This window comes from Cicer arietinum, chromosome 3 (genome assembly GCF_000331145.2).
Source record: "Cicer arietinum cultivar CDC Frontier isolate Library 1 chromosome 3, Cicar.CDCFrontier_v2.0, whole genome shotgun sequence".
In the NCBI taxonomy this organism is placed as follows: Eukaryota; Viridiplantae; Streptophyta; class Magnoliopsida; order Fabales; family Fabaceae; genus Cicer; species Cicer arietinum.
In genome coordinates this window covers 6,325,032-6,344,244 of record NC_021162.2, presented here as the reverse complement: position 1 = coordinate 6,344,244, position 19,213 = coordinate 6,325,032, and the positions used below count along the sequence as shown (strand labels likewise).

Sequence of the window (19,213 nt, the reverse complement as noted above, 5' to 3'; positions counted from 1 at the left end):
ATGAACATACCAAAATAGTTCAAATAATCAAAAAAACAAGTTAAAGAAATACCTTGCCTACATTTAGCTGACCCATCAGCCCAAAAAATTGTTGAAACAGATGCTTCAGACATAGGATATGGGGGTATCCTTAAACAAAAAACAAATAACAAAGAATGCATTGTACAGTTTACATATGCGCACTGGAATGATTGCCAAAAGAATTACTCTACCATTATAAAAGAAATTCTTTCAATTGTCATGTGCATTACAAAATTTCAAAGCGATTTACTCAACCAAAAATTTTTACTTCGAATTGATTGTAAATCTGCAAAAGAAGTTTTACAAAAAGATGTTCAAAATATTGCATCAAAACAAATTTTTGCCAGATGGCAAGCAATACTTAGCATTTTTTATTTTGAAATTGAATTTATTAAAGGAGATCAAAACTCAATTCCAGATTTTCTAACTAGAGAATTTCTACAAAACAGGACTTGGGTGATGCTCAGAAAATCCAAAAGAATAGAGGTCTAGAAGGACCAACCACAAGAAACCGCAAAACATATCTCATTCGCAAAACCCATCCGATCCTGGGTAGAAGCTGTCGAAGAAAATGAAGCTCAAAGCCCAATTCCAAAATGGTTTGCAAGCCAACAAATAGCTGGTCCTGACAATTTCCAGGAAATAAAAAACTCAATAGAAGAAAACCTTCAACTCCAAAAAATTGCAAAACTCCAGCAATAGATTGTATCCCTCCAGATATAACTGCCTTCTTTTACGGGGCAGGAAAGGGGAGAATCTTCAAAAAACCCTTCTCAAAAAATTATTTCAAAATCTTTACAGGAGAAACCATCCTGTAAAATAATTTCAAAACTCTGTCAAGGAGAAACCTCAAAAATTATTTCAAATGATTATGAAATTACTATTTTTAAACCAAAATCTGAATATTTTGTCAAAACAGATTATCAAAACATTTGGACAATCGAGGATCATTTCTATAATAGAAATCCTCAATTAGTCATCTCAAAGATTTTTCCAGAAGGCTGGTTTTTCAAACCATATGATTTATCAAAACCCCAGCCTTACTATAAATCTATTCTTGAATGTACAAGATCTTTAACAATTCAAGACAATCCAAAAGAAGGCCCAGTTGCCTATTCAACTGCCAAAATCCACAAAATCTTCCCACCTTCAGAATGGGGATCAAGTTTTTACACTCCAAAACAATTCCCGATTGATTTCAAAACTACAGTAAACCATTGTAGGACCTTTAATTACTGGGACTATCAACAAGCCTGGTACAACGTTTTTCTCATTCAAAACCAAAAATTTAGCCATACTTGGCTATTTTTCTTTAACCTAACCATGGAACCTTCAAAAATTCCACAGTGGTTTGCTCATTGGTGGAAATTATTCGGCTCCATTCCAGATATCTTAAAAACGGAAGTCCAAGAAAGCTTCCAATTATACAAAACTCATTACAAACCAACAGAAAGAGAACACATTTTTCACCCCCTAATGCTATTCTCTACAAAATTCTTTCTACCATGGGTATTAGCCTGGTATTTTGACATCAATCAAAAGGAAACTCAAACAATCCTCGTAAGAAGATTCAAAGTCAGATGGTGGACAAAATTCTCTATTCCACCAAGCATCAAAAAACAATTTGTGTCGACATGGCTCCAGAGGCAAAGAATGAAGAAACCAGACCCAATGGCAACTAAATTCTTGGCCCAAAAGTCATTTGCACAAACACAACTAGCAACAGCAAAATCCGAGGAGGAATACTTTGAAATCATTGCCCAACTTCTCAAAAGTAAGGCCCAATCATCAAAACATTCCTCAGAAAGCACTTCAGAAGACTCTATCAAAATAGAAAATGAAAATGAAGATGACTGTTTCGGCATCTTGTTACCCATAAAATGAATATGACGGCCCAATACTCTTGGCCCATAAAAAAAAAAGGTATTTCTTTTTGACTTGTTTTTTGATTATTTGAACTATTTTGGTATGTTCATCAGTCCATGTGACAGGTTTTTTCTTTAGTCTATCGTGGAGAGGTTTTTCTATCCTATTAATGTTAGGACATAAATCTAATACGTAGTTCAAAGATCCTAAAAACCTTTGTAATTGTTTTTTGTCAAGGATTTTGTCCGGAAATTTATATGCGAAAGATAGGGATCTTTCAATAGGGGTGATAGTACCCCGAGAGATATAATGTCCTAGGAAACGGATTTTTGTTTGAAAAAGAGAAACTTTGGATTTTGAAACAACTAATCCATTTTTCTTAGTAATCATTAAAAATGTTTTAAGATGTTTGAAATGTTGTTCAATGGTTTCAGAGAATATTAAGACATCATTAATATAGACAATGCAAAATTTTGAGAATGGATTAAAGATTTCATTCATAATTCTTTGGAACTCTGAAGGGGCATTCTTTAATCCAAAGGGCATTACCGTCCACTCATATTGACCAAAAAGGACCGTAAAAGCTGTTTTATACCGATCTTTTGGATCAATTTGGGGTCTAGATTTTTTATAGAACTCAAGTTTGTCTGGTTTGGTGAAAGATTTTGTGCGAGGTTTTCTATAAGGTTTAGAACAAGACCCTTGACAGTCTTTCGAAATATTTGTCATGGGTATTTCAAATTGTTTACAAAAAGAACCTAGTTCTTGTCTAGTTCTTTTCATTTCCCATTTTAGATGTTTTTGGAGTTTTAAATCTTGACAGATTTTCAAACCTTCTTTTTGAGTAAAGCTAACCAATTCCCCATAAGTTAAATGGTTATATGGGATTTGGTTTACCCCATAGACTTCTTTGATTTTGTTTCTAACCTTTTCTCCTAAAAGGGTTGGGAGTCCTGCAAGGAATTTCTCCTTCCAGAAAGGTTGGTTTGAGTCTTCTCTTAGCATGACTCTGGTTAGAAAAGTATTTTTGTAATATTGGAACTCAGAAAGTTTTTTACATCTAAGGTTAGACAAGAGTTCTGCATTTTTGTCTTTTAAGTGTGATGGATCACCTATTAAGTGCAAGCTAATTGTGTGTATTAGTGTTGCTACTGCATCAGGTATTGGGTTTCCTATTTCGTCGAGGATAGGAATTCCTTCCTCTGTGGTTTGAATTGCGTTCAAAATTTCTAGGTGTTGAGAGGGAGTGAGATGGTAATCCCACCATCCTTTGAGTTGGCCTGAGAATCCTGCTATTAGTAGTTCAGCTATGGCTTTGTCAGGTGTATTGGCTTGGGTTTTGTAAGCATTTGATGTCATTGTCGTTTGTTGGAGGAGACTTAAGATGTTGTATTCGTACATGCCATCTATGTTCCATTCGTAGACAGTGTTGGCATTGAATTTGGATTGAGAGAGGACATTAGGTCTATTTTCAATACCTAAGTCTGGTGTTGTGACCATGGCTAAAGGTTGAGCCAAATCCCATTCCGCAGTTTTATTTCTTGTAGTTATGGGATTAACAGAACTTTGATTTTGTTTGAAAGGGTAAGAAATTTGGTTTTGTGTTGCATAAATTTCAAACCATTCAAAAAATAAAATATGGGTTTTATTTTGTAAAATGAATTCATAAAATTCATTATGAATTTGTTTTCTTTGTTTCAGAAAGTTTTTGAAGAACCATGTTCTCTTATCTGTATTTTTGGAAGCATAAAAATAATTATGGAGAATAGTTTTATCAACTTCAAATGCCTTTTCTTTGACGTTTAATTCATTAACAACATTTTCAGTTATAGCAGAAAAAGACGGCGAAGTAGGTGGAGAAATGTTTTGTTGCTCCTCATTAGTGTGTTGAGGTGCTGTGTAAATTTGGTGAGGTATATGTGTGGAATAGTCAACATTTTGAAAGGAAGCATTTGGTATGCTGGAGCATGAAAAACGTGGTTTTGTAAAGTTTTCTAATTTTTGAGGCAATTGTGTGATTGAAGGTGGTCTGGAGGAACTAGCATCAGAGTACCTGGCACTAGAAGTTCTTGAAAAACTTAGTTTTACCTTACCATCATTGTATTGTATGACTTCTTTAAGATTGTTGTTTGGTTTTGATTGTTCAAGAGGTTGTGGTCTAACAGCTCCTTCTAGGATCCATTCTTCAGGAAGATCAATATCTTTCCAAAGGATAGTTTTTGGAATAACAGTGTTTGCTTTTGTTAGATCAGTTTGTAAAAATAGTGTTTCACCCTTTTTGTTTTCAATATTTTTTGTTGCAGTAAAGGCTGAAAACATTGCTTTGTAATGGACTCTGTAAATAATAGCTACAGGAATAGATCCTTCTATCATTTTGTAATTATGAGTTTTGATTTGTAACGTAAGAGAATTTGTGATGTTTGGGTCTTTTAAAGACAAAGAAAAATTTGGATAACATCCAAACCAAATTGGTCATTGACAAAGACTAGATTCAACTGTACTTATAATTGAATCTTGAAAGTTCAAGAACCTTGCATCGAAGATCAATATCTTTCCAAAGGATAGTTTTTGGAATAACCGTGTTTGCTTTTGTTAGATCAGTTTGTAAAAATAGTGTTTCACCTCTTTTGTTTTCAATATTTTTTGTTGCCGTAAAGGCTGAAAACATTGCTTTGTAATGGACTCTGTAAATAATAGCTACAGGAATAGATCCTTCTATTATTTTGTAATTATGAGTTTTGATTTGTAACGTAAGAGAATTTGTGATGTTTGGGTCTTTTAAAGACAAAGAAAAATTTGGATAACATCCAAACCAAATTGGTCATTGACAAAGACTAGATTCAACTGTACTTATAAGTGAATCTTGAAAGTTTAAGAACCTTGCATCTCGTAGGACACATATGATTGAAGTGTTTAATCCTTCCCTTGTTAAAGGTTTCATACCAACTTGAACTAGACCTATATGTATGAAGTTATAGTTCCTGTCAGCGTGTTTTTTGAGTGTTTTTGAAGAAAGAAGATTTATTGTTTCAAAAGGGTTAGAAAGAGTAACATCACGTTCCTCCGTTTTGATAACATAATCGGTTTTTAATAGATTTTTGAAAAGACTAGATACATAGACCTCATCTTTTTTGATTTTTGGGATTTGCCAATTGTTTATAGATTTTTGGAAGTCTTCAATAGTGATTTCTTCGCTATTGATAGGTTCCCTTTTCTCTGGGAAGTTTTGGGTAGAAGGAGTGGAGAAAGAAGAAGTTCTACAAAAGAGATTATCCATATTTAAAATTTTGCCTTTTTTATTTTGAAGAAACTTTCAAGGATTCACTGCCCTTAAACGCCTGTACATCGGCTTAAACACGGGACTTACAACCCAGAAACTATTATTCTTCAAGATGAATTTTGCTTTTTCGTTGGTTCAAAATGTTAAATTCATTATTCGAATCGAACATAATTGAGTTTTAACGGATTGATTCGTTGGAGCATGCTCTCATGACTCATTTCATCATAAAGTCACTCGTAGCCAATGATAAAAATAAATTAAAAATAAAGGAAATTCTGGGAAAACTAGGGGAAGAGAAGAGGTACAAATTCTGTATAGGGAGTACACTGTGTGATGGTGAGGAAGAGATGAATCTAAGGGTCCATTTAGCTTAGACCTCTATATGTTTTGGTTCATATTGGACCATTAATTTTACCTACTATCGAGGGTTTTATTCCATTATCTCATTATTTATACATTCTTCCACAATATATATGAAAAACATAATAGTTCTCAAGAACTTATAAAAATTATAAAATAAATACATTAAAATAATAAATTGGATCAGTGGAAAATGGCTTAGTTTATTTATTCCTAATCAAGGGATGAATAAGTATTGGTTTATTTATTCCAAAACTAAAAAAAAAATAGCTTATTTCCATCGTTATCAAAATCGAGTAGGATGAATAGCAAAAAAGTGGCTTTTTTTCAATCTTAGATTTTTTCTACAAAGAATTTCAGGAAAAGATAATCTTGAGTTAGCTCTGATATTCATTGAAGAGAATTTGCAAGTGAAGGGTTCAACTATAAAATTCATTTTTGAAAATTTCCTTTATTTTCCCATTTCAAACGTGTTGAATCGAAAATGGAGAGATTGAGTCGCAGGAACAAAGATCGAAGAAGAAAGGTATGATATTTGGTTAATTCGCTTATTTTTTTTTTTTTACGATTTGTTCAAATAGGGTACCGATTTGGTGCTTTCTTAAGAAAAGATGATTGATACCTGATTTTTTCAAATAAGACTAGTGCAAGTTCTACAATGAAATTGTTCATGGTTAGGATATATAATAGGTGTAAGGCTTGAGTTGTACTTGTATTTATGTGTTGGTACATAATTTCTCTAACCTAATAATATGAAATTATGCAAATTTTTAGTATTTTTGGTGTAAGTCTTGTAGTATTTTTGGTTAGTCTTGAGATATTTGGTTTGGAGGAGTTCCAAGTAACTTCTTGATTTTATTAAAATGAAGTATGGTGTTCTAGCCATTTTGGACATTTGCTAATAAATTCTTCATTATAAAAAACTTTGAGTAATTGATCGATTCTATAAAACAGATTTAACTGTGAAGGAGTTGTAGGTTCTTGAAACAAAAAAAACGGTGAACATTTAGTCTGAATCAAATGTGAACAAAGCTGATTTGACACAGGTGTGTATGTTAATGTGTTTATTATGTTAAATATTGGATTGTGTTAAAAATGACCACTAATTGATTTTTATTTAGGGATTGGAAAATCTTTTGTTGCCGGAGGATGAGTTTGAACAAGATGATGTTGGATATGATAGTGAAGATCTTATCAAAGATGAAGGTTCAGAGGGAAGTACAAACGAAGTTTTAAATGAATGTAGTTTTACAAGGCAACTACTGTGAATTGTTTGGATGTTGGCAACATTTCAGCCCTAACTTTCCAAGAATTAACTTCAGAAGATTTAATGAAATACCACTTTTTGGATGTTGGTGTGGCATTCACATTTTACAATTGGTATGCTACTTTTCGTGGTTTTGCTGCAAGAAAAAGCAAAGTTATGAGAAACAAAATGGTGAAATAAAACAACAAACCTTTGTTTGTTACAAACAAGGTCAAAAAGGAGAAAAAGTTATTGTGTCTATAAGTCGAAAGTGTGCACCAAAAGTCTACGTAAGATGTGGTTGTGAAGCAAAATATCGTGTCCACATTGAAGCAAAAAGTGGACGTTGGTACATGAAATTTTTGCACGATGCACATAATCATAAATTGTTGGATGGTCAATTTATGGGTATGTTATCGACACAGAAAAATGACAGATTATGATATTTGATGAATGTGCAACATGCGACAACTTGGGATGAAGACTACCCATATTTTTGGATTATTTGCAAGTGAAGCTGGTGGGTTTGAAAGAGTTGGATTTCCTAAGAGAGACATGTACAATGAACAAGAGAGACAACACCTAACTTCATTAATTGATGTGAAAGTTGCATGTTAATATCTTGATAGAATGCGTGCTAGTGATGAATCTTTGTTTTGGAGATAATAAAGGAAGACTTTCACATTTATTTTGGTGTGATGGTACAACTCAGAGGGATTATGTGATTTTTGGTGATGTATTAGCATTTGATGTCACTTATAAAAGGAACAAGTATATGTGTCCATTGGTTGTACTTTTTTATGTGAACAACCATAACGAAAAGCGTTGTACTCAGTGGTGCAATTGTCTGCAATGAAACAGAATCAACATATGTTTGATTGTTAGAACAACTTTTGACTGCAATGGGAGGCAAAATTCCAACATCAGTTATTATCGATGGTGATTTAGCTATGAAGAATACAATAAGAAGGGTTTTTTCCTGAGTCTCATCACATATTATGTGCATGGCACCTTATACGAAATGGTTGCACTAATGTTGGAAACACTCAATTTGTGAAGAAATTCAAACAATGTATGTTTGGTGACTATGATGTCGGGGAGTTCAAGCAAAAATGAGATAAAATGGTCATTGGTTTTGGACTACAAGACCACAAACGGGTTTGAGATATGTACGAAAAAGGCACATGTGGGCTAGTGCCCATATACGAGGTAAATTGTTTGTTGGATTTAGAACAACTTCTCAATGTGAAGGACTACATGCACAATTTGGGAGGTATGTTAACTACCAAAATAATTTGCTTGAGTTTTTACGTCAATTTTTTAGATGTTTAAATTACGTGTGTTTTACTTAAGTTGAGGAAGATTTTGGGTCCGTTCATGGAGAACCTGATTTAGAAACCCTGTTACCACTAATTGAGAGAGTTGCTGGAGAAATATACACTTGAGAAATATTTCTTTTAGTTCAACTTGTGCTTCGCAGAGCATGCACTATTGTAGATTGTAGGCAAACGACATCTTGTTATTTTTATACAGTTGTTAAGTATCTAAAAGAATATGTTCAATGACAAGTGTCTTTTCCTCCTACTACATTCAAATTCAAGTGCTCGTGTGAGAGGATAGAATCTTTAGGTATTGTATGTGAACATTTTGTTATTGTATTAGTGCTTATGAACATTGTCACTTTACCAAAAAGTCTTGTGTTAAAGAGATCGATGGACTAAGAATGCAAAAGGCTCAATTCATGTTTGTACACGAAAGAACATGTTTTCAAATGAGCCTACATTGATTAGCCAATTTTCGAATATCGTTGAACGTTGTAAAAGCATGGTTGTGGCAGCTATTAAATGAGGAAATCATGAACTCATGTGTGATAATGTTGGCTTAATTGAGACACAAGCAGAGATATTAGAAGATGCTTGCATTAATGATGGTTCTGCCTATGTATACAATCAGACCTTTTTTGATAAAGCGATATTAAACCCAACTCGTGTTAGAACAAAAGGATGTGATGCGGTTCGATCATCTACAAAAACAAAAAATAAGCCATATGGAAGGAAATCACAAGCTTGTGGCCTATATAGGGGGTGAATGACATAATAGAAAATCTAGTACTCGTCAAAGTCAAAACCCTTATTTCAATGATACTCAGGTTGAGTCAAACTCCCTTGATAATGAGTATGGTCATCATGATGAAGAACATGAGAATATAGAAAATGTTGACATGGTAAATTATTACTCAATTGTAGTTATATATATCATTAACTTGCATGAGGAAGTATTTTATGTGACCTTATTTAATCTTCATTTTTTTTGCAGAATATTTAGTGGAGTTGAAAGTGATTATGGATTAGAACTCACCAAGTTCGAGTTGGTTAAATGTAAAATGTAATTGTTATCTCTTTCTTCTCTGTGTGTATGTATTTGTGTATTCTGTTTTGAATAAGTTTTATATTAAATTAAGGATTATGTAATGACATATCTTGTTCTTCTGTGTGTGTTTGACTAAGTATTTGTGTACTTTGCATGATTTGTCGAGCCCTTGTTGTTATGTATCTTGGTGTTGCAATTGCTTGAACACATATGGTGTTATGTCATTTTCACTACAACCTGTTTTGCTTGGGTATCTATTTGTTCACAAATTTGTAGCTGTACAATATTGTCATTGTTCTTGCATTTTAATTGGCTTTTATATTTAAGAATTATAAACAAAGACCAACAGTTAGCGTTCACAAATTTGTAGCTGTACAATATTGTCATTGTTCTTGCATTTTAATTGGCTTTTATATTTAAGAATTATAAACAAAGACCAACAGTTAGCACAAAGTCAAATATAAATAGCAAAATGAGTCTATATGCCAAAGGCGTGAAATCAAGTTATATCCAAGAAGTTAACTAAAATATAATATAATAAGGTTGAAAAGACTTGGTTACATAGCCAAAGTCAAATATAAACAACAAAATAAACTCATATAGGTAAAGGGCTTAGCCAAAAAATAATGTAGTAGTTTCCAAATTATGTTTGGTTACATAAAAGACACAAAAAAGTTCAAGAACCATCCATTCAAGAATTAATGAGTCGTCAATATTTTTTTGCTTCAACTTCAATAGTGATCTTTAGTTCATTGTACATTTCAAATAGCAACCTAACAGCTGCTCTCATGAGAATGTTGATTTCTAGCAACTAGAAAAATAAATAATAAATGGTTTTAATAATTGGACGAGAGACTAATTGTTATTAACTAGAATAAATAAGTTTGTAAATTATTGTGAATGATTTTTTTTCAAACCTCTCTTTGAATATTGGGTGTAAAACACTTGTCCATATCAATCCATTCGATCAACCAGACAACAACATTCTCACTTTGCATAAACGAACAACTGCAACTATTAGTTTACTTGTCTTTTTTTTTTTAACTAAAATGACTATTAATTAAATTTACGGAAATACAATTGACAATACCCATGGCCGCAGTTTGGTATGCCTCTAGCTTCCTCCATTGGCCACTAACTAAAAGCAACATAGCGTCCAACAAAAGTGGTTTCGTAAACAAGAGAGCAAACCATTTATTGCATTGTTTTGCACTACATTTAAATAACAACAACAAAATTTTAATATTATAACATAAATAATTGAACTAAAAATAATTTGACATGAATATTATCAGCAATGAGGATAACTAACCAAAATAGACATAGTTGTTCTTCTACATGCAAAACCCTCGATTCGACAAAAAGAATCAAGATGATATATAATTCCAAGTTACAAAGATATCACCATCAAAAATCAATGAATAGTTGATATTTGGATAGGAACGTATATCTGTTCATAATTTAGATTGTACTCCATCAACCAAAAAAAAAATATCAAATAAAAATTCATTGATTAAAAGATAAATTTTATTTGATAACTCACATATTTTAAATTTGAATATGGATCCATCCAATCGCGGCAGTAACGATCAAGTAATTTTAAAATTGCTATTCCTAAAAAAACATCCTCCTATATAGAGATTTGAAAGTGACTATGATGTCAATATCTTGCATGCAATATAAAGTTAGTGAATATTTTATGGACACAAAATGCTAACCGTAAATGATGGTGGTAAATACCACACAACTCCTCTATTATAGTTTTTTTGAACTCATGTGGATCTTCTACAAATCAATGTCATGATCTATGTTGTGTTAACAAAAATAAAATACAATTAATTTTTTTTAGTAAAAAAACAACTTATAATAATTCCATAAAAAAATATGTACAAGATTTTATCGTTGATAATCCTTCCTGAAGAAGTGTGTCAAAATCTGACCTATATCATATAATTCTGTTGGAACTCATCAACGGTTTTCTGTTTATTGGTAAACACATATATGAATTAGCAATGTTTACAATTAAGTTTAACATATAAAGCATTAAGGTAAAATATATATATATATATATATATATAACTTACTCTTTATCTTTATTAGGATGATACACATAAGCAATGATTTGTGCGTCAACGAAATCTAGTTGCATGTCAGAAAGTGACATGAAAGTTCTATCATATGCCCTACAACAATGACCAATAAAAAATGTCAACTCCATGGGAACAAAGAAATAACAGTAGATATTTATTAAATAGTAGTTTGAAAATCTAACCTTAGGTAGCACATTGGTTTGTTTCTTACCACCAGTTGCGCTACGATTGACTAATTTTCCCCCTTTGATGATGTAAAGGTGATGTTCATCTTTTTTGTTATTCCAATTGAAGATGAAGGGACATATGGTACTTGGTAAGCATTTTCAACATCCACAACAACATGTGGGTGTTGGAGAAGGAGATTGAAATAGTTTGTTAGTTATTTGTTGTAAATCATCATTTTGCATAACTTTTTTTTCCTATGACCTTTCAAAATTTTCATTCGAAAATGACATTGCATTGTGAAAATCGTTTGTGTTATCCAAACCTGTAGTTTCATTCATTCTTTTGGAAGTCAAGGTTTTGGGAGTACTTGACTATTTTGAAAATTTATTTTACTAATGGTTTGATACAAACGTTTGTTCATAATTACATCATTGTCGTCGTCGGAAAATGTGAGATCAATGCTAATATTATCAAGTTCTCTCTGAAATTGTTCAACTCTATTTCCCCATCATGGTTATTTCATTTGCATTTTCCCTTCACATCACCATGTTCAAGAAGTTCAACGCTTAGCTCTATAGCACTAGCCACAACATCCGCATCATCACAAGTCTTCTGAACATGATTGGAATTCACGGTTTTGGTACCAATATCACTTGAACACATTACAATCTCTATCTTCTTAATGGAACCATGAATGAGATCTATTGATGATTGTTGCTCGAAAACCATTTTTTCTAGTTCATGAAAATGGTTAGCATAATGGTCAACAATAAAAGTTGAGTACTTGAAAATATGGTCAAAAGATTTATTTTAAATATGATATTTTTTGAGTTATTACATAATATTTAAAAAAAACATTAAAAAAAATATTTCTAGATTATAATTTAGAACAATGTTGGTTAAAGCGGTGTTGACAAAGGAAGTGAGTTGATGTAGAGTATGAACAATGTTTATTGGTGTCATACTATTTGTGATAGAGGTTTCTTCATTGATGAAATTTGATTCTCTACAAATATGACAATAACACATTAACCACAATGTAAATTATATAAATAAAAAATAAATATATATTTTTATGTAGAGCTTGCAGGTAAAAGAACTTACTGTGTAACACCACTAATATGATATTTTTTGAGTTATTACATAATATTTAAAAAAAACATTAAAAAAAATATTTCTAGATTATAATTTAGAACAATGTTGGTTAAAGCGGTGTTGACAAAGGAAGTGAGTTGATGTAGAGTATGAACAATGTTTATTGGTGTCATACTATTTGTGATAGATGTTTCTTCATTGATGAAATTTGATTCTCTACAAATATGACAATAACACATTAACCACAATGTAAATTATATAAATAAAAAATAAATATATATTTTTATGTAGAGCTTGCAGGTAAAAGAACTTACTGTGTAACACCACTAATATGATATTTTTTGAGTTATTACATAATATTTAAAAAAAACATTAAAAAAAATATTTCTAGATTATAATTTAGAACAATGTTGGTTAAAGCGGTGTTGACAAAGGAAGTGAGTTGATGTAGAGTATGAACAATGTTTATTGGTGTCATACTATTTGTGATAGATGTTTCTTCATTGATGAAATTTGATTCTCTACAAATATGACAATAACACATTAACCACAATGTAAATTATATAAATAAAAAATAAATATATATTTTTATGTAGAGCTTGCAGGTAAAAGAACTTACTGTGTAACACCACTAATTTCTTGTGTTTGTGAATTTGGAGGTGCAATTTCAATTTTTTTCCATAGTGGATGACCAATGTAACTTTTTCTCTGAGTAACAAGTTCAATGTTATAGTGAAATTTTGATTTGCAAAATAGATATACATTACTTTAATTTCCCTCCAAAAGAGTAGGAAATTTAATATATTTTATTTTATTTACAATATATATTATTATTATTAGTATACTAATGTGAAAATGTCTTGTTACTTTTTACGTTGGTGAAATAAAGATGTCATTTACATGAATATATAAAGTTGACTTTTAAGGTTTGTCACACACTAAGTAATATCTTTTTTATTATTAAAAAAAAATTAAGATCAAGACATTATCTAAGTTGAATACATAGAATATTTCAAGGATCATTGATCACTTACAAAATACAAAATAATTTACATTTATCTTCCTCCAATGACACAGAGATCGAACTTAATATGAAATACAATATCTATTTTTTAACATTAAAACAAATGTTTAAAAAAATACCGCTAAAAGTTTACCGTTGACTACTTTTTTTATACATCTTGTGATGCCCCTTTAAAAATTTAACTAAATGGAAATTATATTTAAAAAAAACAATAGTGTAGTAATTGATTAGAGCATCATTCCTTAAATAAATTCTTATTTGTTTTATGGATTACTCCATCAAATAAATTCTTAATTTGTTATATATTAATATGTTTCTTTATTGAAAGAAATATTACTACAAATACTAAAAAAATTATTTTAAAAACTAGACAATGATAAAATTTTATATCATATGTCAACTTTGAAAAGGCTAGGTGATAGGAGTGATTGTGACTACTCGTTCAACTTTATCAATATAGGCATCATTATATGCAATACGTAGGACTTTGAGAACAGTACAAAAGAATTTATATTCGAGCTAACAATTACATTACACTACAATCACATGCTACGCTAACAATAATAATTTGAATTAATAAGAAACCAAATTTAAAAATAATTAAACATAATAAACATTCACTGAAACAAATAATCAATGTCTAAACCATTTTCAAAACAACGGATAATCAAATCCAAACTAATAAAAAACATACTAAGTTTAAAATTAATTCCATTATCATACCAGTATGAATGATCTTTCTTCCTAAAGTGAACTGAAGATAATGTTGTTAAATTTGTTGCAGAATGACCAAATAACTCAAACAAACGCTTAAATTCACAATGAATGACACATTTAGTAAAAACAAAATAATTTTTCCTCTAACTCTTTGAGCACTCAACTTTTGATATAATTTGACATTCTTCTTTTTCCTTCTTCTATAACTTCAAAGGCAAGTGCAATAATTTATGAATTAGATTGGTTTCCAATTTCATCGACACCATCTTCATCTTCAATCCAAATAAACAAATTGCGTAGAGGACGTCTTAGATTTTATAACAAACCAACATTAATTTAAAAAATTAGATTTTATAACAAACCAACATTAATTTAAAAAGAGAGCATCTCCAAAATGGTTTCTCGACACTTGGAGCATTTTTGCATGTGTACAATATTGCCCGTTCATCACAACAACATTGTCTACCTCTCTTATTCGATGATGCTGATTGAATAACATAGGTGGAGGTCGAACATTTGGTGTTCATTGATGCATTGTTAGTGGCATGTCTTCAGATTTGCATTTGTCTCGGTTGACACTTACGGAGAAGATAAAATATATTTGATGGTATTTTCAATGACATTCAAAATAGATGAGGTTGGTTGTAGAGATTTCAGCTTTTATTAGTTGTTACCATTCAAGGGTCACAATTAACTCTTGCAATGCAACCACACCGATCAATAAAGATAACATGATTAAATTAAAATTGTGATCTAATTTATTATTTTTAGAATCTTTTTACATATTTATCTATAAATATGATTGAATGTAGTGAAATAGTTAAATTTTATAAATAACTAAAAAATATTTATGTTAAAAAAATTAAAAAATGAGTAATTATTAATTATAACAAGTTTGTGAACACTAAATTATATAGATTTATAATATAATACATGTTAATCGATTGTCATGAATTCCGACTAGAACTCACATGATAGATATGTTAGTAGATATGCTAATTTATATAGATATTGTGGTGTATGGGGCTGTAATTTTGGATTATATAATCGTTGTATTTTATGAGTATAATTGTTTCTATAAATAGAATTGTAGTTGTTATGTTATCATCGCCGAAATGTATATTTGACAATGTTAAGTTTTTATCAAATTTTTACCATTTGTTAGTTTAATAGATTTTTTTTTTGTAAAAAATTAGATTTTTTTCGTGACCGGTTCTATAAAATATATAAATGCTAACTTATACATAGACATATTATAAGGTATCAAATATGTGAATTTTATCAAATAAAAATGGTGTATTCAATGCCTTAAAATTTAAAAATTGTTTTTTTTTTGTATAAAAAAAATATCTATTTTTCAACCATCAACTGTACAATGTCGTAATTAGACTAACTACAACATAAAAATTATAATTTCGAATACTCAACCATTCAATATAAATTAAATAGACTAAATACGATTTAAAAACTTAATTTAAATGATCCGATCGTACATTCTAACTTAAATAGACTAAATATAACTTAAAAATCAAAATGTTGAAGATCCAACCGTACAATCTAACCTAAATATATTAACTACAACTTAAGAATTTTAGTTACGACGATCTAACAATTTTTTTTTCAATTGTCCTTTTAATTATTACTTTGTACACAAATTTTAAAGTATTAATTTTACTTTGCATAATAGAAATAATACAAATAATTAACAAAGATAATTTGATAAAATAATTTTTTTTCTAATAATAATTGAATTTGTACTAAATGTACAAAAACGACACTCATTTTATAATAATTTCTTTTTTCTTAAAAAACCAATATTTGGAGCCTTAAAAATAATTGACCAACGAAACAAAAAAGTTGCAATGTATTTATTATAAGGATGTGTAATTATTTTGGTCAATATTGAACAAAATCGATCCAAGTTTGATCTTTCAACCTTCTACAGTTTTTTTTTCTTTTTTAATTTTGATCCATCAATCCTTTCAACAAAAATAATTAAACAAAACTAATAGTTAATAATACAAATTTTCTATTATTTCACACATGACCTCCACAATAGGTAATCCATTTGCATCTCCAGCATTTCATTCTATACGATACCTAAACCTAGTGGTCAAAACTTGTGTCCATTATGGACAAATCTTTTTATGGGTCCAAATTATAAGGAATCCATACAATTACTCAAGTCTAAATTGAATATTAAAGTGCAACCCGATCTAATTTTTTTTACACGTGCAAGTAGAAACATGTGATACAATTCATTCAAAACACTTGAGAAAATACACGTTCACATATCTAAAGCACAATATTTAACAATTTTTTTTCGCATGACTAGACATGGCAACGGAACGGAGACGGATTTTGGATCCTCCATTTCTGCACCCAGTTAATCGGAGAACACTCGCACTCCGTCCCACACCCGCACTTATATAAATTATTTATTTATTATATTAGTGTTTGGTTTAATTAATTATTTTCTTTTATGTTTTAACATATATTAATATCAATGGACCACTACAATATTTATAATTGAAAGATAAATGTTTACAGACTTTTTAAAAATTTGATTATGATGAATAGGTAAATAATTGTGACTTTATAAGTAACAATTATGTCTTATTAATCGTTATTTTATAATTATACTTGCAATTTCCTATCAATTGTTTTTACATATCTCGAATAATATTGTCGTAGAATTATTAACAGGCAGTGTGTGATTTTAGTTTAGGTATAATTCTCAAATACAAAATAATTAAATTAGAGAGGACACGGTAAATGTCACTTACAAATACAATAAAATGTTAATAATAAGATATCGAATGAGTTTTAAGGGGAGTAACTATCAAAAATCTAAAACTTTAAGCAAGAAGAAGGATACAAAATTAAACACCAATATAGCCAGCATAAGGAACAAAAAAGAATGACTAATAGAGGAATCAACCAAAGTGCAAAAGGGAACTTTGTGATGCTAGATATATACAAAAATTCTACACCAAAGATTGAAAACGTGCCTAACTAGAATAATATGTCTTTGCTATTTTCAACTAGCAGCTCCTTTACACAAAATTGATGCAAGTTTTCATACATTTTCTTCCATTGATTAACCATCTGCATCGACTTTTGGCAATCACGTTTTAGTTTCTCTATCTCCATTTCAGAAGCAGCAGCTGAACCTTGATGCTGAGACATAGATTAAAAGAGAGGTTAATTCACAATCAGTATTAGATAGTGACTATCATTTAAATAATTAAAAAAGATGTTTAAATTTGGTCTCTACAAAATACACAATTTTTTGCTTTAAATCCCTCTAATTTCTTTTTTTTGTTTGTAATCCTTGTAAATATATAACTTTTTGCTTTTGGTCTGTTGTTTTGTTTTACTCTGGGCAAAATTTGTTTACATCGGAGGGACTAAAATCAAATGTTGTAAATATTACAGGATCAATTCTAAACAAATATTTCACAGACAAATAAAACAAGGACTAAAAGCAAAGAAAAATATGTTTGCAAGGACTAAAATAACGAAATTTACAATGAATAAAATAAAAAAAGGGTATATTTGCCAAAACTAAAAACATATTTAAACCTTTGAAAAACAACAGATCGATAGTTATAAATATTAAAGACATGTAATCATCATTCCACACAAACCTGAAGTTCATTACTGTAAGTAGAAATCACATGAGAACTAAGATATGAAACATCCATGGATCTCTTGCAACCCCCAAGACTGAGAACTGTCTTTTTATCTGAGTCTTCATCTATTGAATTTGTATATTTTTCCAAAGGGGATATATGAGATCCCTGCTTTTTTGATACTGCTTGTAAATTGGAAGACATATGATTACTTGAGTCATTTTCTTGTCTAAGAACAAGAATATTAGTTATGGGTCCTGCAAAATTTGAAAGATTGGCATTAAAATTTAAAGATTGGCACACTCAATATTGAAAACAAGTGTGGTCCATATTACATTGGGAATGTGATTCAGCCATGAAAATGAAACATGCTATCTGAGTATAAACTAGAATAATACCAGATATAAACGTGCATGTTTATTTGATATATATAAACGTAATTTCACGCATTTATAATCAGAAGTATGCTGAAAAAATATTGAGTATCTTCATCAAAGAAAGTAACAAATTACATAATGTAGCACCAGTGCAAGGTGTGAATATGAGGTATATGAGTGTGAAAAATTATTTGAAAAATAGCACTAGCAGCACAAGTATTAATAAGAGTTGAATATAAAATGCATACACTCTCAATGCCAACTGAGATTATTAGAGCAATAAGGCACTGAAATTTGTTTAGATCAGTTAAAAGTTTGAATGAACACCAAAAGCGTAATCATGATATGTAACATTAGTTGTAATATCATATCACACACAAACTGTCAATTGTCACTCAGGGGCTAATTTGGCAAGAAAAAAATAACTTGAGCATTGACAAAGTAAAAGTTCATTCCTAATAAGAAGGTTAATAATAAATAGCACATGAATGACCTTTCCTGAACATAGATATGCAATCAAAAAGCCTGTTCTGCAAAAGCAATCCCAAACCACAAGAAGTTTATGCAATACCTTTAGCATTCTTAAACACGCGGACGATGTTATGAGTACTGGCATTCCAAACTCGAATTATTCCATCCTCGGATCCAGAAATTAAAAATTTCTCAACGGCGCTATATGCTAAGCAAGTAACTTTCTTGCTGTTGGAATGAGGAAGTTACTTAGTTAAATGAAACTACACAGCTCGAATCAAGTTTTTATTGTAATTGACAAGTCCAGAAGCAAAAAGGTACATGATATGTCACAAACAAAATTAAAAGGGGATAGTTGGAGCTTAATGAATTAAAATCAGCTTCGGATAAAAACAAAATAATGATTTCTAACAAACTATCCTAGATTCATCGTCCTTTGTGATCAATGTTGGGACTAAATCTTCATTTAAATTCATCATAGTTAATGAACAAT

General features: G+C 30.3%; 1 protein-coding gene and 1 long non-coding RNA gene across 3 annotated transcripts in view; one reads left to right on the top strand and one right to left on the bottom strand.

Moving 5' to 3' along the window:
* The first annotated feature begins 5,669 nt into the window (after positions 1 to 5,669).
* On the top strand, positions 5,670 to 9,350 carry LOC101501976 (uncharacterized). 2 transcript variants are annotated; one of them, XR_189478.4, is made up of 4 exons: positions 5,670 to 6,053; positions 6,482 to 6,573; positions 6,649 to 8,997; positions 9,090 to 9,350. It is a non-coding gene; the product is annotated as an uncharacterized lncRNA (long non-coding RNA). The 2 variants fall into 2 exon arrangements; XR_003471987.2 differs by having other exon boundaries at positions 5,675 to 6,053; positions 6,649 to 8,046.
* A 7,663-nt stretch (positions 9,351 to 17,013) lies between these two features.
* Positions 17,014 to 19,213, bottom strand: part of LOC101501663 (protein ROOT INITIATION DEFECTIVE 3-like) — a 5,448-nt gene continuing 3,248 nt past the window's right edge. Inside the window, 3 exon segments of the mRNA XM_073365609.1 lie at positions 17,014 to 17,417; positions 17,888 to 18,129; positions 18,821 to 19,051. Coding sequence (XP_073221710.1) covers positions 17,253 to 17,417; positions 17,888 to 18,129; positions 18,821 to 19,051 — 638 coding nt within the window. The 3' untranslated portion in view covers positions 17,014 to 17,252.